The sequence below is a fragment of the Camelus bactrianus genome, chromosome 6, assembly GCF_048773025.1.
Source record: "Camelus bactrianus isolate YW-2024 breed Bactrian camel chromosome 6, ASM4877302v1, whole genome shotgun sequence".
In the NCBI taxonomy this organism is placed as follows: Eukaryota; Metazoa; Chordata; class Mammalia; order Artiodactyla; family Camelidae; genus Camelus; species Camelus bactrianus.
The window spans coordinates 73,163,073-73,182,900 of record NC_133544.1 but is presented as its reverse complement, the minus strand read 5'-3'; the positions used below and the strand labels follow the sequence as shown (position 1 = coordinate 73,182,900).

General features: G+C 57.8%; 3 protein-coding genes across 13 annotated transcripts in view; 1 reads left to right on the top strand and 2 right to left on the bottom strand.

Moving 5' to 3' along the window:
* SPTBN5 (spectrin beta, non-erythrocytic 5) overlaps positions 1-2,255 on the top strand; it is a 46,710-nt gene extending 44,455 nt beyond the window's left edge. Inside the window, exons 69-72 of the mRNA XM_074366589.1 lie at positions 745-795; positions 1,066-1,159; positions 1,338-1,434; positions 2,202-2,255. Of these exons, the coding sequence (XP_074222690.1) occupies positions 745-795; positions 1,066-1,159; positions 1,338-1,434; positions 2,202-2,255 (296 nt within the window). The remainder of the gene's footprint in view (positions 1-744; positions 796-1,065; positions 1,160-1,337; positions 1,435-2,201) is intronic.
* PLA2G4B (phospholipase A2 group IVB) lies at positions 711-13,672 on the bottom strand. 10 transcript variants are annotated; one of them, XR_836035.3, is made up of 21 exons: positions 11,363-13,139; positions 10,889-10,964; positions 10,468-10,604; positions 10,209-10,340; positions 9,952-9,992; positions 9,747-9,786; positions 9,433-9,487; positions 9,022-9,152; positions 8,683-8,766; positions 8,344-8,381; positions 7,420-7,555; positions 6,560-6,696; positions 6,070-6,292; positions 5,774-5,891; positions 5,321-5,458; positions 5,059-5,163; positions 4,732-4,911; positions 4,234-4,400; positions 3,486-3,672; positions 1,780-3,416; positions 711-948 (listed from the first exon to the last, which is right to left on the bottom strand). XR_836035.3 is itself a non-coding variant. In XM_074365939.1 (21 exons), exons 2-21 carry the CDS (start codon positions 11,411-11,413, stop codon positions 3,196-3,198), a joined length of 2,397 nt encoding a protein of 798 aa, XP_074222040.1. In that variant the 5' UTR covers positions 11,414-11,505; positions 13,534-13,672; the 3' UTR covers positions 711-3,195. The 10 variants fall into 10 exon arrangements, 8 of the variants coding, with proteins under 8 accessions (XP_074222040.1, XP_074222041.1, XP_045380274.2 ...); XR_836036.3 differs by having other exon boundaries at positions 711-935; XM_074365939.1 differs by adding an exon at positions 13,534-13,672 and having other exon boundaries at positions 711-3,416; positions 11,363-11,505.
* Positions 13,281-19,816, bottom strand: JMJD7 (jumonji domain containing 7). Of its 2 annotated transcripts, none has more exons than XM_074365941.1 (8): positions 19,582-19,816; positions 15,890-16,043; positions 15,561-15,814; positions 15,158-15,214; positions 14,537-14,632; positions 14,251-14,387; positions 13,885-14,044; positions 13,281-13,793 (listed from the first exon to the last, which is right to left on the bottom strand). In XM_074365941.1, the coding sequence occupies exons 1-8, from the start codon at positions 19,805-19,807 to the stop codon at positions 13,705-13,707; spliced, it is 1,173 nt and encodes a 390-aa protein (XP_074222042.1). In that variant the 5' UTR covers positions 19,808-19,816; the 3' UTR covers positions 13,281-13,704. The 2 variants fall into 2 exon arrangements, with proteins under 2 accessions (XP_074222042.1, XP_010963485.3); XM_010965183.3 differs by having other exon boundaries at positions 14,251-14,327.
* Positions 19,817-19,828: the final 12 nt, after the last annotated feature.

The following is a 19,828-nucleotide window of genomic DNA, read 5'->3' as shown; positions in this document are numbered from 1 at the left end:
ACTTCTATAGTCTGAGAGGTAAACAGGACTTGTCTTTTCTCAATTTAAGGCTCAGAGAGGGTAAGCAACTAACTAAAGATCACAAAGCTGATTAGTAGCAGAGGTGGGCCCAGGCTCGACCCCCTGGCTGCCTCCTAGTTCTGTTTCACCCATTTTGGAGTCTGACTCCCCTGAGCCCTTCCTTCAAGGACCCTTGTGGGCTTCCCCAGGCTCTGCTCTGTCTGGCTGAGGCCTTTTCTAACCTTCTAGTCTTAAACCAGCTCTGAATGCACCTCCCTTGGGGTATCTTGTAGCCAGTAGCCAAGCCCAGTTCTACCAGGAGGGAAACACAGAACGCACCCCAGCACCCCCTAGACCAGAAGCCCCTCGTCATTGTGGTCTGACAGGCTCCAAGTGGAGAGTGTTTAGGGGCCCCACCCAGGAGTCCCTCTGGGTTGCTGGCTCTATTCGTCAGCCTGTTCCCCTGGGAGCGCCCTGAGGCTGTCCTTCCAGAATCCCAAAGGGAACCGAGTTTCTTTAGAATCTCCTCCAGGCTAAGCCTTTCCAGGACCACCAGCATTCCGTCTCCTTGGAGGCCGGGTGCACTGGGGGAGCCTGCCCCTGTGCGCCCCGCCTGGGCTGCACCCCTCTTCGGGGGCGAGGCTTGGTGTGTGCCTCTGGGTGCCTCTTAGTCTGTTTGGGCTGCGGCAACAAGTAGACCACAGGCTGGGTAGGTTATGGACCACAGATGTTTATTTCTCACAGTTCTGGACGTTGAGAAGTCCAAGGACAAGGCGCCGGCAGGCTGGGTGTCTGGTAAGTGCCCTCCTGCAGGCTGCAGATGTCGCCTTCTTGCTGTGTCCTCGCAGGGTAGAAGGGGGGAGGTTGCTCTCTGAGGTCTCTTTTATAAGGGCTCCACCCTCAGGACCAGATTCACCTCCTGAAGGCCTCTCCTCCTAATACCATCACCTTGGGGTTAGGATTTCAACACATGAGGTCGAGGAGGACATGAACACTGAGGCCGTGGCAGGGAGGCTGCAGCCGAGCATCCAGCCCAGGATGACTGTGTTCTTCTTTGCTCTGCAGCACCTAGTCTGAGCCCAAAACTTCGAGCTGGACCCCTGGGCTTCCCGGCTGAGCAGGCTGCTGCGAGGGGGCCCAGCACGGCCGCTCCGCTCAGGTAGGGCACCCGGGTGTGTGGGTGGGAGTCCTGAGCCCCCACGACAGGCACAGACGCTGCCCTCCTAAGCCCAAGGTCCCAGGACTCAGACCTACGCTGGAGGGTGTGGGGCCAACCTCCACCCCGACTCTCATAAGAGGCAACGGAGTCCGGACCCTGAGGCTCCCTTTCCCCACAGATTCCATGGCTGTCCCCTGCCCTCCTCACTGAGGGAGATGCCCGTGTGCACTGACAGCCACCTGCAGCCCGAGGAGCTTCCGCAGGTGGCTGGCCCCGTAAAGGAAAGTGCACCAGGCTCCTAGCGGCTGTCCCACCAGGCCAGACCCACGGTAAGGGCACATGCCAGGAAGCCTGCCCGGGGCCCCACACACCTCCCTTCTCGGCCTCCTCCACTCCTTCCTCTTCAAGATGGGGCACTGCTGACAGGACAGCTAGACCCCTCTTGCACCCTTGCCTCCATCCTCCTGTGCTTTCCCCAGTCCAAGGACCAGGTCCCTGCTCCAAGGGGGAAGGGAGCCTTACTGTCCCAGACAGGCTGGGAGTGGATTTCACCGAGGCACACACGCACAGCAGACATACAGACACCGATGCAGCACACAGAGACACACACAGGCCCGTACCTGAGGGAGCAGTCACATCAAAACGGGTTGCAGCCACAGCTGTGGTCTCTGGTGTAACTGTCCACCTGCTCCTGAAGGGCCACAGGTTCCAATTTATGATTCAGATGATGTGCTGTTCCGTGAACAGGCCTTGTCCTGGATACAGTGGCTTCTAAGGTTATCAGGTCTGCCATTCATTCTGCTCTGAGTCTAGCCACATGCCCAGGGCAGACAGATGCAGTGAGTGGGGTCATGAGACCCAATCATCTCCCATCCATCCCACATGTAACGGTCACTTGTGCCTCTCAGCTCCCAGCGTCCTCATCCCACATCAATATTAGGAGCAGGTGCGGTTTTCCAAGGGAGGCTTAGGGCACCAGTACTAGAAGATTCTGGGGGCAGCTATGCCCTAAATTCACTCCACTTCCCTATTTTCCCAACAGGTCTGGGCCCTGAAGCAAAAACCCTGTGGCACCAAACCTGAGGGCTACAAGTGAGGACACCCATGAGGGGACCAGGAGACTCAGCTACCAGGCCCCTCAGGACCAACTTCTGGAATAGACAGTTCCTTGTTAGAAGACAGGCCCCACCAATGTCACAGCTTGCTGAAGTCACAAAGTTAGCACTGGCCTCTTTCCTTGGCTCCTCTGGACCCAGGTCTGGACACCCCTACCACGAGACAGGCAGCAGCCCTTTGAGTCCCTGGGTGAGGAGGACAGGAGTGATGGCCATCATGGCCTGTGAGTCTGCTCCCCGGAGCAGGGCTAGGCCTGCAGACGCAAGGCCACCAGCCTGAACTGGCTTCCTCTCTGGCCTGAGTGGAGCAGACACTGCAGTCCTGGGGAAGCCCAACCAAGCTGACTTGCCAGCTCTGTAAGTTGCCAGAGATGTTTTGTTTTCTAAACCAGTTCTCAGCATGTGTAACTGAGAGCCTGGAATGATACATGTCCCTCTTGGCAGCAGTGACAGTAATCTCCATAACGCCTCGTGGTTGTGTGAGCCTCTGTAATACAAGAAGTGCTCTATTTCACTCTGCACAGCTACTCAAGGTAGCCAGGAAGGGAAAGCACACACAGGCCCCGGCCTCTGTGCTCTTACAAATACGGCCAATCCTGCTCCACTCTCCCCCGCTGCCACAGAACGTCTGCATTTTCTCTGGCCACAGCATGGAGACCAAAACCGGAGGAGAGAGGGCCCAGCCCCTGTTTAAGATCCTCGCCCTACCCAAGGGTGTCGGCTTCAGGGCCGTGGCTGCGGTGCTGGGTACCACAAATGCGCCGTCCAAACTCCCAGCAGCTCTGGAACTTGTCAATGATGGTCTCCACCCCTACTCAACTGGAGAAGCAAGGCGGCCAGAGAGTGAGCCTAAAAAAGGAGTCAGGGGCCATGGGGGCCAGGCTAGAGCCGCAGGCCAGGGCACAGCAGCCTCCCCGCCCATCACTCGGGCCGGCACCGCTGGCGCTGCCTCCGCCGCTGCACGGCCTCACGCAGGGCCTCCAGCAGCCGCTCCTGGTTGTTGCAGATGTTGTAATGCGTCAAGCGGAGCAGCTTGTCCGCATCCTCCTGGCTGTAGGTCACCTTCGAGTAGTGGTAGGGGGAGTCGGATGAAGACAGGTTCACCTCCCCAGCCTCCTGCTCCTCGGCTGTCCGTCGGACCCCTGTGGAGAGAATGCAGCCTAGGCATGGGCGCAACCGCTGGGGGCGGGGGGTGGGGGACAGTGACTCACCTGGGGCCGAGTGCTCCCGGAATGAGGCATTGACCAGCGGGAAGTGCAGCACGGCGGGGGCATCGGGGCAGGCGGGGTCAGAGAAGAGGTGGCACTCCCGGGGCTGGCGCTGCTCCTCTGGGCTGGGCAAGACGGGTGGGAACGGGATGCCCTGCTCCTGGCAGAACCTGCCCAGGAGCTGCAGCTGCTGCAGGGCGAACAGAGGCAGTGTCAGTGGGATGGGCCTGCATGGGCTCCTGTGTCCTCCACACTAGGCTGATGGAACGTGGAGAGCCACTAAGACATGGAACTGAGTGCCCAGATGCCAAGTCAGACTCTTGTGGACCCAAAAGGCCAGACTTGACTTAAAAAAACGCTCTAAACCTTGTAGCCTGTCTACAGCAGCTCCTCTGGGCTCAACCAAGCTGGGCTGCTAACAAACCCCAGGTTCTGCAGTTGGGAGACAAAAATTTTCACTGGACCAACACAGAAACTCAAAGCAAGGAGTTCTAGAGGTCCAGGACCAAACAGGGTGCAGAGATAGCAAAGGAGACCCAGATAGGATACATTTTAAAACACTGCCAGCTTCCCCATCACTACTCCCCTGGTGGTGAGTTCATAGATTCCACAGCCTTCCATTCACAGAGTCATGTCACAGCCCCCAAGGGAAGCTGGCCCAGAAACCAGACTCCTAAGCAAATCTATCCAGAGGCAGGAGTCAGGATGCTTCTGGATTGCCCCCCACCTCCCAAGCCTGCCCCCAGCCCACCTGAAAGGCTCCATGGAGGTTGTAGTCCAGTGACAGGATGAGGTCCACGTCCCGTGTGGGCCGCAAGAGGGGTGGGCAGCTGGTGTTGACAAGGTAGCCAACATCCAGCAGGCAAAGGTAGGGCTCTGCAGGTGTCAGCTCGTTGGGGAAGCCATCCAGCTTGGTGGCTGGAAAGGTAGGGTGTCAGGTGGAGAGCAGCTGTCACTGGTGCTGAGCACCAGCCCCCTCCAGCCTAACACCAGCTCCTTGCTGCTGAGGGAAGAAGGCCCTGCCCTCCAGCTCCTGCTCAATCCTGCCAAAGCAGCACCTCAATTCCTGAGGTCTCACGGATGGGCCCCGACCCCAACATAAGGAGAATAAAAAGGGTTCCAGCTCCAAGCAACCCAGGGAACTGAGCTCAAAGGGCTTGGGGCTGACATGTCTGGACCAGGGACCCAAGGCTCAGGCGGCCATGGGAAGACTTTGAAGAGCTGGGACCAGGAAGAGAAAAGCAGATACCTTTCCAGGAAGAGAAGTGAGGATGCTGGAAATAGTCCTTGTGGAAAAAGAGGCCATGCAGGAAATTGTGGGTGGCCTGGGCAAGTGGACGCCGCGTCAGAAGGTCAGTGAAAAACTCAGCTATCCTGCCAGCCACTGTGGGAGGTTCTTCTATCTTCAGAAGGGGAACCTGCTCCTTGTCTGCAGTCAAGAAGGGGGAACAGGGATCCCTGGACCTTTAGTCTGGCCTCTATGGACTCCCAAAGGCCTGAGAGGCACCCCCACCCTCCCCAAATACAGCTCCACTGGCTGCCTCTCCCATCCAGGTGAAGGAGCCTGGACACCTACCCAGGCTGGCCTGATCCTGTGCCCAGCGGTCCCAGAACTGGCTGGGCTCTGAGGACCAATATAAGCTGTCCTGGAGGTTGGCTGCATACAGGTTGCTCCAGATACCTGAGAAGGAGACACGAGTGGGAGAGTCTCCCACTTTGTTGCAACCTGACCCTCCCCCAACCCACCCAGGGACTGAGCTGGGAAGGCAGAGCCCACCATTCCACTCAGGCCCATTCTCCCCACTATCCCCGCTTCCCCAGCCTCCCAGACCCCTCACCTTCCAGGAAGCAGATGCGGGACTCAGGAAGCTGCTTTGTCAGGCGCCCCATGAAGAACTCAGAGCCAAAGAGCTCAGCGGGGATGAAGGCACCATACTTGGGAAAGCCGACCTCGTAGGGGGAGAACTCGCACCACTCTGTGAAGAGGCCACACGGACTCACCGTGGGGCCCAGAACCTGAGGACCCTGGGCACCAATGCACCCACCACAGGCCTCGTGACAGGCAGCCTGGTGACCAGGAGGCTCAGCCTTGTTGCTGGCACCCTGAGTGTTGGACCTACGGCCCTTGGCCCCATCCCAAAGCTGAGTGACTCCAGTAGGATGACAGGCTCTGGAAAGCATGGGGCCAGGCCCAGAAGTGCTAGGTGTGACACCCACTTTCATACGCAGGCCCAGCTACCTCTCATCCTGCCAACTATAAGGGCACGGGCCTCAGCTCTGGGGCTACTCACCCCCAAATTCAAAGGTAGTCAGGTTCCGTTCCTTGGTGTTGAGAGCACAGTAGATGGGCAGAGGGTTCTGGCCACGACTTAGGGCCTCCCGCTGGTCTGAGAGTTTGTGGTCATGGGGCTAGGGGAAGATCATTTGAACCTAAAGCCATGGCTTCCCAGGGCTTTTTCCACCCCCTGATGCCCAAGGCTGCTCTCCAGCCCTGGACCTGGCCCTTTGGTGGCCGGCCACCCCCCATCACCCGCCCCCCAACAACTCCCCGCCCTACTCCCCTCCCAAGCCACACCCCTCCCCGCACCTCGCCGTGCAACAGTGCCTCGTTGATGAGGGCCCACAGGTTGGTGAAGCAGTTCGGGTAGCCCAGGCGGGCACGCTCAGCCAGCTCCTCCCGATACCGCTGCAGCTGCCTGGGGGCCAGCACGCCCAGCTTGCTCCTGGTCACCTGGGCCTTCAGTGACTCAATGGGCCCTGCCAGGTCCTTCTGAGACCACTCTGGGTCCTCATAGAGGCTAGCCAAAGCCCTGGGAAAAGCCAAAGCCAGAGGGATCATCACTCAAGGACCCCGTCGTAGGCCTTGGGCTCTGTACCCTAGGACAAGAGTCTGACAAGCACCATCCAGGGGCCCGGGTCCACTTGAACACGTTTCTCTCTGGCACGTGCATTCTCCCAGCCCTTCCAAGTTGGTCAGAGAGGCCTGTGGAGTCTAGGAGAGCCGTACCACCACACCATCCTGCCAAGACCCAACTAGCCACCCCCAGGTTCCAGCACTTGACCTGCTGCCAGCTCACCAGGTGGAGCCAGAGGCCCCTGTGATGTAGGAGATGCAATCCAAGAGGCCCAGCTCCTTCAGGCCGGCCAGCTGCCCATACAGGGAGGTCATGGCCCGGATCCCACCACCAGTGGCCATAACAGCTACCACTGGGATCTGGAAGAGAGAACAGCCAGGCTCAGAGAGGCCTTAGGAAGACGGAAGGCCACGCCACAGGAGAGGAGGTAGCAAGCCAAGAGGCGACTCAGCTCACCCATAGCTAAGGCTGGTCAAGATCTGATCAGGGCTTTTGGGACCAGTTCTAGTCAAGCCTCCTAAGAAGGGTCTAGTCAAAAGTAACCTTGCGAGGGTCAGGCCTGTCTGGTTTTAAGAACTCCAGGAAGAACGGACAAGTTCCAGTCCTCATCTCCTCACCTCCAGCCCCTGAGGAGTTTGGTGGTTGCTTTCTTGAAGCCCCTGGGCCCCCAAGTCCCCCACATGGCCACCCCTCTCCCTCTCGCAAGGAGAGGTCATTTCCTTAGGAGATGCACCAGGTCGATCCAAACCTCCAGGGACTGCCCTGGGCCAGCCGGTGGCCCTCAGGCTGTATGTCTCACTGATCCATCAGACTGGGCCTAGTCTCAAAATCTGGACCAGGCCAGGAATCAAGAAACAATGAGAAGGAAAGCTAGCCCAGCGAGGCAGCTTGAAAGCTGCAGGTGCCTCATGTAATGCTCTGCATTTGATGCCATCGAGCTCCTGACAACAGCAAGTGAGCAGGAAGCAGAGCAGGGCTCAAGCCTGGCTGGGCACCGGCTCTGGTCCGGTTAGGGAACAACCGGTCCCAGCATCAGGCACTGAACTGGGGGACGCCCACCCAATCCAGCCCAGTCCCCAGACCTCGTCCTCCTGCAGGTCTCCATCCAGCTGCAGGGCCTGCTTCAGGGCCCTGGCCACCACCTGCCTCCTCCTGCTCAGGAAGGCCCGCTCCTCGGCGCAGGGCTCGCAGCCCAGCCGCACGGCCAGCTCCCTCGGTCTGGGTGGGAAGGAAGGGACCGTGAGGCAGCTCCCGGCCTCGTCAGAGAAAGGGAAGCTGGGCCTGCCTCCCCGGAAAGGCCCACCACCATCCTTCTCTCCCTCCTCTCCCCAACTCTCAGCCCTGCTCCTGTGCCCTGACTGACGTGTGACGTGTGTGGATGATGGGAGGTGAACCCAGACCCTTGTGGGGACACCCTTGGGCAATGCAGCACAACAAGTGCACAGGACCAGGAGCAGTGACCAGAGGCCCCTGGGTGGGACCCAACACCATTGATCCACTTCCACCTCTCAGCTGTTGTGTGTCACCCACCCAAAAATGACTTCAGAGTGGGTGGGGAACAGGGCTCCCACCACTTCATGGGGGGAAGCTAGTCTCGGGCATGCGGGGGGCCCTTGTGGGCGGCTCCTCTTGTCTCCTGAAGGTTAGCTGAGGCCCGTCCACAATTGCCTCCCGAAGGGCCTTGACTGCGCGCCTCTCAGTTTCCTGCCATCTGCCTCTCACCACTCTCCCACCTTCTCCTGTTCTTCCAGCCGAACATTTAGCAAGTGCCTCCTAAGTGCCAGGCACAGGACTAGGCACACAGCCCTCGGACTGCTTCAAAAACGCATGTGAAAAGTTGACAAAAAGAGCTTTCATCTGCCGAGGCTCCCACACCTCATGCCTCACCCTGGGAGCAACCCCTGAGCATCTCTGCTAGGAGTCAGCCCATCCCTCTCGCTCCTCCAGGCTGAATGCCCTGGCTGCTGTCCCCCGTGACCTTCCCCAGGGCCCAGCCAGCCTCTCACCCTTCTTCTTTTTTCAGCTCCACCCTCATCAGGGGCTCCTGAAAACCATGAACACTCCAGTCACAAAGATTGGCCACTCTGTTCCCTCATCCCAACCCAAGCCATGTCCCAGGACTGCTCGATGTTCCCTTGGGCCCCAGCCATCTCCACAGGGGCCAGGTCTGAGGCCTGAGGGCAGGGATGCTCAGAGGACCCCCTCCCTAGAGTCTGGCCCAGCACTTGTCCAGGTCAGGGCCTGAGGACAGAAGCTGCTAGAGAAGCAGGCCAGCCCTTCAAGGCCCGGGGCCTGGGCCCAGCCTTGCCCGTGCATCTGGCTTTCTTTCTCTGGGTGACCAGTACCTGGGACGTAGGGAAGACGAGTCTCACCACTTGGCCAGAGGGCAGGGCCCTCAGGGGCACCTTCAGTCGCTCTTGGGGGGCGTCCTGCAGGGAGGATGAAAGAAGACCTAAGAATCTCCACCCCTCTGTTCCAGCAGGGACCTCACCAACGGCCCCTGGGAGTGACAGAAAAGCAATAGGAAGGGGGACAGGAGACAGGTCGACTCCACACTTCTCAGGTGCCTGACTCTGATGGGGAGTGGGGCTCAGGGTGAGCAGAGGGACAGGCTGGCAGGAGGCGCTGGGAAGGAGGGGGAGGGGCCCTGCAGCTCCGGCACCCAGGAGGAAGCCGTGCACTACCTGCAGGTAAACACTCAGCTCCTGCTCCCAGCAGGCCGGGCAATGGAAGCAGAAGGAGCCGGCTTCCACCGAGGCCTCCTGCGGACCTTCACGGGACCCAGGAAGCACCAGCTGAACTCTGCCCTCTGACCCTGGAAACAGGAACCAGAGCAGAGAGGCTGGGAATAGGAGGCCCCCAAAGAGGCCCCTGTCTTACCTAAGGGGCCATCTCTACTGCGATGGAGGTCTGGCCCAGACCTAGGCTGGAAGATGGAGCCCTCACCACAGCCCCTCTGAGGTCTAAGGGGAAAAGCCCTGGTGTGGATTTTCCCTCCAACCCCTGCTCCTGCCTGAGAGCTGAGGGCAGCTAGTACAAGACCCCCTCCCTCCAGGGTCCCCTTAGAAAGGAGAAGAAGAGGGTGGGGGACTCACCCTTCTGATCCCCTGCCTTCTCCAGTCGAACATGCAAGCAGGAGAGCTCCCGGGCCTGGGGCATGAAGAGAGCCCCTCAGACTCGAGCCCCTCTCCTATTGGAGACCCCACCCTCCCAGGACCCTGGGTCTTGCTCCTCAGCATATTATTACCTTGGCTCTGAGTCACCAATCATGTGGCTGGGGTTGTATCCCTTTAAACTGAAATCCCAGGGCCCCCCACTCAGCTCTACCCCTGAGCCCCATGGTGGGGCACAAGGTTCAGGCCCGGGGAGGACGGCGAGAAGATGGCAAGAGGGAGGGTTCTAGACTCACCACCAGGATGCCATTGCTGACCAGCTGCTCACAGTCTGTCCTGGAAAGAGCCCCCACTGACCCTTAGGAAGAGTCCAGGTTCTCAGGTTCTCACCCTCCAAGGAGGCCTGGGCTTTCCTCCACCCTGGTGCCTCCCAGGAAGGGTGTCAGCTCTGCGTGCGCTGGAATCCCTCCCACACGGGAACCGCCCCTTGGCCCAACTCACAGACTCTGAAGCCGAAATTCAACTTCCAGCTGCTCCTTGCCCTGGAGAGAGAAAGCAGCAAGTTACAAAGAGGAACCAAGAAAAAGAATGAGGACAGGACTGCTCTCTGGTGGACAGTAGCTCTTGGCTGACAGAGGCCTCTGGGATGCCAAGGAAGCCTGGGCCACTCATTGGAGAAAGCAGCCATGTTCCTGGCTACCCGCCAAAGCACCCCCTTCCCAGGGCCGAGGCCCCTGCCGCCCTGCGCACAGCCTTACCTGAGGGTTCAGTGAGAAAGTCTCGCGCCGGGACTCTCCCGTCCGCAAAGTCCCCACGTCAAACAGCACCGACAACAGGGTGTCATCCTTGGTCAGGAGGTCCTGGTCGAAGACTTTGAGTTGCACGATGTTCTGAAAGGGGAACAGAGTGAGGGGGCTGCAGGAAGGAGGGGTGGGGCAGGGGACAAGGGGCTGGGAGGGGACAGTGGCAGTGGGTGGACAGGGACAGCGAGCAAGGGCAGGGCTGACACCCGCCCACCTTGAGCTGGCTGTGGATTCGGAAGTGAAAGCTCTGATTCCAGATGGGATTTCTGCTGTTCTTGACCGTGCGTGTCTGAAGCTGGTGGCTGGAGGCTGTGGGCAGCCACAGAGTTACATAGCAGTCAGAGGGGGTCACTGTGGGATAGAAGAACGAGTGTCCAGTGAGGGCCAAGAGTCCTTCCCAGTCCAGCTGCCCGGAGCCCATGTTCTTCCAGCAGGGGACCTAGAGACCCACAGAATGGTGCTGGGTTAGGGGCAGGAGGTGCAGGCCCCACCTCAACGATCCACCTGGTACCTCCTCTCAGCACCCTCCCCAAGAACCCCCTGCACACCCAGCCCTGCTGACGCCTCTTCCCACTGCCCTGCCCCACTCCATTTCCCACTGCAGAACCACTGCCCTCCCTGGACCCAGCACTCACCTAAGTCTTTGGAGGGCAGGCCACGGGCCTGCAGGACACGAATGGTGAGCAAGCATGTCCCGGGTACCTTTGGCTGCTGAGGAGGGAGGGAGAAACAGGCTTACTGCAGGCTGATGGGCCCCAAAGCAACAAGGGCCAAAGGGGAGGCTGGGGTGACACCCCGAGGCCTAATCCCAAATCAAAGGACCTGCCCTGCCCAGCCAAAGACCTGTCCTCCACCCACCAGCTGTGAGCCAAAATGAGGCCACAGTATCTCCTAATGACGCCTGTCGACACTTACACAACACTCCGGGCAGCCTCTGGTCCAGGGCTTTATGTAAAGTAATTCAGTTTAATCACACAACCACCCTGTGCGTGGGGACTACTTATCATGACCAACCCCACAAGGAAAGAGAGGCACAGAAAGGCGAAGTCGTTGCTTCCCTGAGGTCCAGGGCCAGGACTGGACCGGGCTAGCTTGACTGGAGCTCTCACCCGACACCTCCCTGCTTCCAGTTCCTGGTATGGTATCCTTACTCTTGCCATTCCACGTCCCCGGCTCCCTTTTTCTAAGCAGCCTTGAGGCTGGTCTTGGGTGGAGGGGGGTCCCAGTGTGGTGGAGGGGTGTGGACATAAGGCTACAGAGGGAGACGGAGAGGTATGTCAGGGCCCCTGGTTGAGCTGCTTCCTGTACTCTCCACCCCTGGCCAGGGGACAGTTCTGGAAAGGGCTCTCCGCTAGGCTAGGATGGCAGTTACCAGTTCAGATCACCCACAGGTTGTCCCATCTTCCAGGTCCTACAAGTTCAGGCTAAAGATAGACCCCAGGTGGCCCCATCCAAACCCATGACTCTGGGTATGGGGATGTAGACCCTGCGCCAACCAATTCTTCCTTTTGGCCTTCGGCCCTGCCTCAGAAAGGCTCTGACAGATGGAGTCCAGGGGCAGAGCTGGGGAAGCTCATCCATCAGTGTCAGCCCTGGGGCCCCAACACCCGAAGCAACTGAGTCACAAGGAACACTGGAGCAGCCACTTCCTCTGGGGCCCCAGGACAGCAGCTGGGAGCCTGAGTTCTCAGGGTCCAAGTCCGTGGTGCCAGGGAGTTCTGCCTGGAGCCCATCTCTAGGGCAGAAAGAACTCAGGATGACCCTTCATCCCAAGACCCTGCCCGTTCCCGGGCTTCTGCTCCCATCCCTGGTCCAAGGCCAGCAAATGCCTGGAGAAACTCACAACTCCCTTAAAAAACAGCATTAAGTCGGCCCCAGAGGGACCAGTGCCCAACCGTATCTTACCAGAGCCATAGGGTGGAGTCCTCGGGAGGCAAGAATGACGGGCTGTGCCTGCAGGACTGAGGACTGTCAGCTTTTTAACCCAGAGCCAGGGATGTCCCAGCTAGTCCCAAGCTCCTCCCTGGTTCCTCCCAGCCGCCTCCGCTCCAGCCAAGCCCCACACCCATACCCAGACCCAGACCAACCACCTGTCCGGGAAATGAGACACCTTAAACATACATGGAGTCACTGACACCCTCATGATGGGGGCTCAACACACAGGAAGACATTCTCTCCAGCCATCACCATCTGGGTCTAACCTACCCACCCGGCCCTGCTCTCCCTGCCTGGACCTAGAGGGGCCCCCAGGAGACCTCAATGTCAGAGGCTGCGTGCAAGACTGGAGGGGGGGGCCTGGAGGGGCTGCTGAGGTCTAGGAAGCAGGGAGTGGGCCCCGGAGCAGCAGCAGCAAATCTAAGAGCTGTGTCCCCCAGCGTAGGGCCTTTCGCAACCGCCTGGTGCCAGAGTGACTGAACCACCCAGTCCCGACTGAAGTGCTTGGCCAATCTGAGGAGCACCCCAAGCCCCAGCACAAACTGGAAGGGCTGCGGCTTATTCCAGGAAACAGCCCTTGAAAGCCACATGCCAGGCTGCCTCCACCTTGGAGCTGGGTGCTGGGTGGCTGGGGAGGAGGCCTCTGGGTTGGCACCTGGGCAAGGGGGCTCCTCCGTCTCCAGGGCCAGGGTGGGGCAGGGCCGGAGTCTGAGTGTAGAGACCCACTCCTTCATCTGGGGAGCAGCCTCAGGAGGGTTTCTGTCCCCTCCTACCAGTGCTTGTTGTGAGAGAGAAAAGGCTGACTCTCGGGGCACCGGGCCCCAGCCGGAGGAGAGCAAGCAAGGCCAGAGCAAAGCTAGGAAGAGCTTTACCGGCCCTGCGTCAATGAGTTCCACGCCAGAGTTACAGGCCTGAGGCCAGCCTGCTTGCCCCAGGGGGGCTGCGATGGCCATCCTGGATAGAGGGGTCTTGGCAGCAGAGAGGTCCTCAGGCCCCAGCCTAGACCCAGCCCTCACCCCCAACCAAGGTCACCTAAACCTTCCAGCCCTCACCAGACCACAGCAGGCAACTGCGAGGGAGTCTGAGCACACGTGAATCACAGCTGCCTTTTATTGAACACCTCCCCTGTGCCAGACCTGTGTCATCCTTACAGATACCATCTTCAACACCCGTGAGGTAGGAACCGTCATTATCTCCATTTTACAGACAGGACACCAGTGCTCTGAGGCAGTAACTCGCCCAAGGTCATGGTGCTGGCGCGAGGCGAGGCTGCACCTGAAGCCCCATTCCCCCTCCAGCACAGGCTGCTGACCTGTGCGCCAACTCCCAGGGAGCCCAGACCTGCCTGGCACCTCCTGGTCCTGCAGACCGCCTCACCAGCCTCCAAAGCTGACCCTAAGCCCAGCAGGGCCAGCAGCCAGCACCTCTGACTCCAAGTTGCCTCTAGAGTTGACCCGGCCTGGGACAAGCACGACCTTTTTCACAAGTTGTCTTGGCGACGTTCACCAGGGCTTTGTCAGTTGAGGCCTGAGGCTTTAGTGAGGGAGTCCAGCAGCTGGAAGTAACTGTACTTGAGGTCATACTCCATGTCATACCAAAAATTCACTGGGGGGGAGAATGGAGACCAGAGCATGAGGGTCCCCCTTCTAACCTAAGCTTCCCCACCCACCCCCAGGTGACCTGGGCAGCCCCTCACCGGCAATGCAGCCATGGGACTGCTGGACATGGTGGAACCACAAGGCAGGCAAGTAGAGCATCTCCCCAGCTTGCACTGTGCAGTGAAGGGCCTGGGCCTGACTGTAACTGGGGTACCGGGCCAGATCTGGAGCCAAGGGGTCCAGTGGGATCCACGGCACCTGGGGACATAGCAGATGCCAATAAGCAGGCCCAAAGCCCCCACGCCCTCCAACTCTGTCCCTGCCAAAAGTAAACATCACAGGCCCAGCCCTGTTCAGCACTGGGAGGCCCCACACAAAGGGATTCTTCAGAGCAAGGTGCTACTTCTCTACAGCCCAGACTCCAAGGCTTCCCCCTCCCTGGGGCCTAGGAACAAGGCAGACACCTTCTCCATAGCCTCTTCATCCACCACCTTGAAGGAGCCCTCTTCAGTTAGCTGGTAGGTTGCCGGTGTGTACAGCTCTGAAGCCAGAGGAAGAAAGGTGTGGGGACCCTCAAAGGGCCTGGAGCTTGCCACTTGTTCTGTGGGTGCAGGGGCAAGAGGGTCCCAGTGCAGTGGAGATGCTGTGCCCAGACCTCAGGCCTGGGGCCCAGTCTGCCTGGGGTTCCCCACTGCCCTCCCTCTATCTTGGGCCACCTGCTCCCTCGCCCCTGCAGGCCACGCCCCCTACCATAGGGGATGAAAGGCCGGTCGCTGGGAGGATGCAGCAGGAAGTGCTTCTCTCCTGAGATGACACAGTAGAGGTTCTCATAGTGGTCCTTGTGCACTGTGACACAGAGGGCCCAGTGGGCAGGGTTATGAGGGGCAGGGCACAGGACGAGGCAGATGATCACACTTGGGGCCCTGCACCCCAAGACAGCTTGTGGTGTGGCAGAAGAGTACGCAAATTCACAGCAGGCTCAGGGCAATGCCGAGGAGTCCAGCGGGCATTCAGGCATCTCAGATCTCTGCCCACCAGGGATTTGATGCTCGCCAAGCCCAGGGCTCACCTTCACCAAGAGGGGAATTCGCACAGACAGGGTTCTTCTGTGTTTACCCCCTGACCTAGCTGGCCTTCAGAGTGCTTTCTAGGCACCTAGAAGAAACAGTGTCCCCCACCGCCAGTGCCATGGGCACCTTCACCCACCTGAGCTGTCGGGGGAGGCTCTCTGCTGTGCCTGAGCCCCAAAATCCCCGAAGAAATCTCAGAGAACAGTCAGCCCAACTTCCTTCCAGGCCGAGCCTTCCACTCTCGGTCCTGCCTTCCCTCCCTCTCACCTTCTCCCCACCATTGCCTTCCCATGACACCTACACGATGTTACAGCAGATGCCTCCCCCAGCCAGAAGTTCACAGCATCAGGCATCTTTCCTGTGGGTCAGAGGGAGGAGGGTCGGTTAGGAGAGGGCATCCTGGGAGGCCAGGCTGGGAATTAGCACCATACAGTAATACTGGGGCAGAACCGGGATGGGGCGCAGAGGGGCCCCAGGGAGAGAGCAGGGAGAAGGGGCAGCGGTGGGCAAGCATGGGCAAGTGCCTCTGTCCCCTGGAGCAGAAGGAAGGGCAGCAACCTTCAGTAGTTCATCAATCTGAAGTCAAGACCAGGGGACCTGACCCTCTGGGGCCAACTGTGTGGGCCTCATCACCAAAGGGAGAGAAACGGCAGGCAGGGCTGGCTCCCTCCTTCCCATTTCTCCCCTGCCTGGCCCCCACTCACCCAGTGCCTCAGAGGCCCAGGGCACGTGGGGCTCCAGATCAGGCAGCAGCTGAGGAAGCTCAGTGGGCAGGTTGGAGCACTGCTTCTGTACGTAGAGGACTCCGGGGTGCTGGGCTCGGCCCTCCAGCACATCCAGCACGCAGCTGAGGGGCAGGCAGCGCTCGGCAGGCATCACAAAGCGGTCCCCTTGCACGGCATCCGCGTAACCATCTGGGGTCACTGCCACGCTTACCTCCGTGGAGCCCACTGTGGCTCTGGAGGAATGGATGTTCGGCCCGTGCCCACAGGCCTCAAAGCACTGCCCACATCCCACCCAGGACAGCCCTCACCTGAGATAGGAAAGGGACCACTTGTGGAGGGCCGGCCAATGATGCAGGGCATTTCGGATGATGCAGGGCCTGTTGGGGCAGACCCAGTCACGGTAGAAGTGGAGTGGACTGGGGGGCTCATCCAGGTAGGGCACAGCAAGAGGCACACTGAGCTCTGAGAGAAAGAGGATGGGGTCGGGGGCTGAAGTCAAAAGCACCTAGTTGCTGCCTCACTGCCTGCATAAGAGATGGAGAAGGGCAGGACCCACTGTGCCCCGGGGCAATCCCTATAGGTGACCAAGGGACCCTGCACAACCGGGAATAGAAGAATGAGGAGGGGAATTTGAGGGAGAAAGCGTGAAACCACCATAAACATGCCAGGATGGCCTATAAGAATCCACGTGGCCAGGGGCTCAGCCCACAACCCGAACCCTTCATGGGGTCACAGTGGCCCCTTGGCTTTCCTACTCTGGATTGGCCAACCTCCTGGCACCATTAGGAAAGGCAGCCACTGAGGCAGTGCTGTGAGTCCAGAATGGGTAGAGCTGATGCCCCAAAGCCAACGCTGGTATAGGTGGGCCAAGGTTCTGGAAAGCGCCCTCCAACAGCAGTATATACTGGGCACCTAAAATGAGCTCAGTACTGACCAGTGTGGAGGTATTCAGGAATGATCTGTGTCATCTCGAGAAGCTTACAACCTAACTGAGGAGACAGGTTGCTACGCAAAACCACTGGAGGAAAAGTAAGGGCTGAAGTGTCTTTCTGGTCTTAACCGAACAGCGTCACCACCCTCAGACACCCAGGGCTACCACGTGCATTTGAGTAGCCTGTGCAGTGTGCCACCTACGCAGTCGTCTAGAGTGGTTCTGTGTCCCCCTTAACAAAAATCTCTCCCTTTTGACACTTCCTTCTCCCTCACTCCTGTCATCCTGTTGGTTATCTCTAAGTCCTGTTAATTCTACCTCCCAGACCTCTCAAGCCGCACACCCCCCTTTCCTCTGCTGGTATCCACATTCATAGTTAGCTCATGTGGGTCCTCAAACACCACTTCAACAAGACTTCCTTCCCTGGCCACCTTTTTTAAAATCGAAACCTGCCCCCAACAATCCTTATGTCCCTTTCCTTTTTATTTCCATCATGTAGTACCATCTAACACGCTATGTATTTTACTTATCCCAGTTATTCACTGGTGTCTCTCTCTTGCTAGACTGTAAGCTCTGAGGGCAGGGATGCTTGTCTTGTCCACTGACGTATCCCTATGACCTAGAATAGTACCTGGCACACACAGGTACTCGGTAAATATTTGCTTAATGATTGGATGAAAGTTTCCAGCATCTCCTGGCTGGATGATTGCTGCAGTGAACTAACTGGTTTCCTTGGCTTAATTCTACTCCCCCTCGAAGCATCCCTCATGCTGGCCCCAGTCATCTTCCTAAAATACAATCTCATCTCGTCACACCCCTAGTAAAAAGTCCTTTGATGGCTTACCACTACTCCTTACAAAAATACAGTCTGCCTTGGGGCACACTCATGGTGCTCTGTGATCTGGCCCAACCTACTTTTCCAGTTGGGTTTCCTCCTGTCTGGTGCCTGTCCCTTAGCACACATTCTACTCAGCTGGTGCCAAACATTGTTCCTACAGCTCAGACTGGAATGCCTTCCTCCTGGCTTTTATAAAGGCTTTAAAGGCTTTGCTGTGTTATTTTCACCCTTGAAGTCTCGCCTGAATATCTTGGCCCACAGTGGGTGGTTATTACATCCTATCCTAAAAGCCACTGCCCTCATTTTCACCTCTGAGGTCATGCTGTCTCTCATAGCAACATCTCTATGCTCATCATCCTGGCCTTGCAATCAGCTGGAAGGTGAAATGTCTTTAGATCAAAAATTGAAACTGAGCAGGAAGACTGGTGAACCCTGGAAAAGTGTGCCTGCTTCACTGGCTAGAGAGGCAAGATGGAAACCACCAGGTAGATGAGAGCGCAAGGGGGAAGAATTTGGCAAAGGACCTTCCCAGTCATGTCAGCCCATCCAAACAGTCATCTGGGACGGGGGGTGATTTGGGGTTCAAAAAATCCCATTTATTCTCACTGGCATTCCTAAAATACGTGGAAACTGCCTTTTTTTTTTTTTTTTTAACGCTTTGTATTTTCTGCAATTATTTCAGTTTTACTTTCTCACTATTTAATAGGTTTCCTTTAGAGAACAGCCACTGTTCCCTCCTGGGGCTTCAAAGTGAGAACTTCAGAAAGGATCCAAACAACTTCTTTGGTCGAACAATCTTTCTGCTAGGAATTCAACTGACAAAAATACACATGTGCACAAAGCCTCTGCTCCAGGCACATCGACCTCCTCACCGTTCCTTGAACACACCGGGGACACTCCCACCTTAGGGTATCTGCCCCGTGTGCCCTCCATCTGGATTGTGCTTCTCTTGGCTCACCTGATGCCCTCCTTCTTCAAGCTAGTGCTCAAATGTCGCCTTATCAAGTAGGCCAACTCTGACCTTCTTATTTAAACCTGTGCCCTGTGCCCCACCCCCACATCCTGAGCCTCCTGATTCTGCTTTACTTTTTTATCCCATAGCACTTACCTTCTAACCCATTTTTTCTACCATATAATTTACTCATTGAGCGTGCCTATGGCCTGTCTCCTCACTTAGAATGTCAGCTCTACAAAGGCAGAGATTTGTTTTGTTCAGTGATGTATCCTAAACGTACTGAATAGAGCCTGGCACACTGAAGTGCAAAGTTTTCATTAAATGAATACTTGAAGTATTCGTTGCAGGAATGAAAACAATAGATTGGAAAAGACCAAAATGCCTATCAATACTGGGCTGATTAAGTAAATTACAGCACTAGTACACAATTGTGGAACTGAAAAAGATCGAAGTAGAGAAATATAGAATGATTTCAAGATACAGAGTACAGGAGAGTGTACTTAGCAGGCTACCATTTGTATAAAAAGTGAGATATATGCGTGTGTGCAGATACCAACGGCATTTCTGGAAGGACGCACACTGGAGCCTGGAATGGGAGGGAAGCTTACTTTACATTATAAGCCCTCTGTTTGTTAAAATATGTACCTCTGTTACTATTCAATGATAAGAAATTGCTTAAAAATAGAAAGAGAAAAGGGAGTAAAGGAGGGAGGAAGGAAAAGAGAAAAATAAAAACCAAGCAGGGGAAGAGTCAGGGATGACTAGCACAGCTGCCTCCAATCTTCCCAAAGCTCTGCAGCTCTCCCAGCTTGGAGGAGTCTCTTCCTGTGTGAAGAGATCCAGCTGGGGTTGAGAGAGGGCGAAGCCACCGCCTTAGACTTCAAGACGGGAAAGGATAGGAAGGGCAACGAGAGAATGTTCTGGTATTCGGTGCGGGCTGACCGCGGGAAATACAGGACAGCACCAGGGTCAAGACTGGACCGGGCCGTGAGAATAAGGTGAAGAGTCACCCCCAAGTAGCCACGAAGCTGTGGGAACACGACAGGAGGGCTGAAGACCCACCCAGGGGGCTGTGAAAGAAGAGTAGTCAGAGGGGGCCACCCACCAGTCACGTGCACGCGGTTACGAGGGCCTTGTGCACAAGAAACAGGGTGCACCTTGGTGTCAGCGGCCCAGGAAGGAGCAGGGCGCGCCCGAATCCAGGACCCGGTTCCCAGCAAGCCCAAGGCGCCTCGCGCGTCATGAGGCTGCTCCGCGCTCGAGACAGCCCACTCACCCCTTGCCGCTGCAGGGAACTCTCGTAACTCTCTCCGCACGGCGTCCAAAGCCGCCTCCGCCATGATGCCGCCGCCCCGAGACCCCGCCCCGGCCCCGAAGCCCCGCCCTTCCCCGCGGCCTCGCTCCAGGGCTGTCTCCTGCAGCCCGCCAGGCTGCCAGCCCTCCCCGACACCTTGTGCTCCTCCTACCGCTGACGTTTGCAGCCTCCTCCCCCGCCCCGACATGACGACAGATTCTGAATCCAA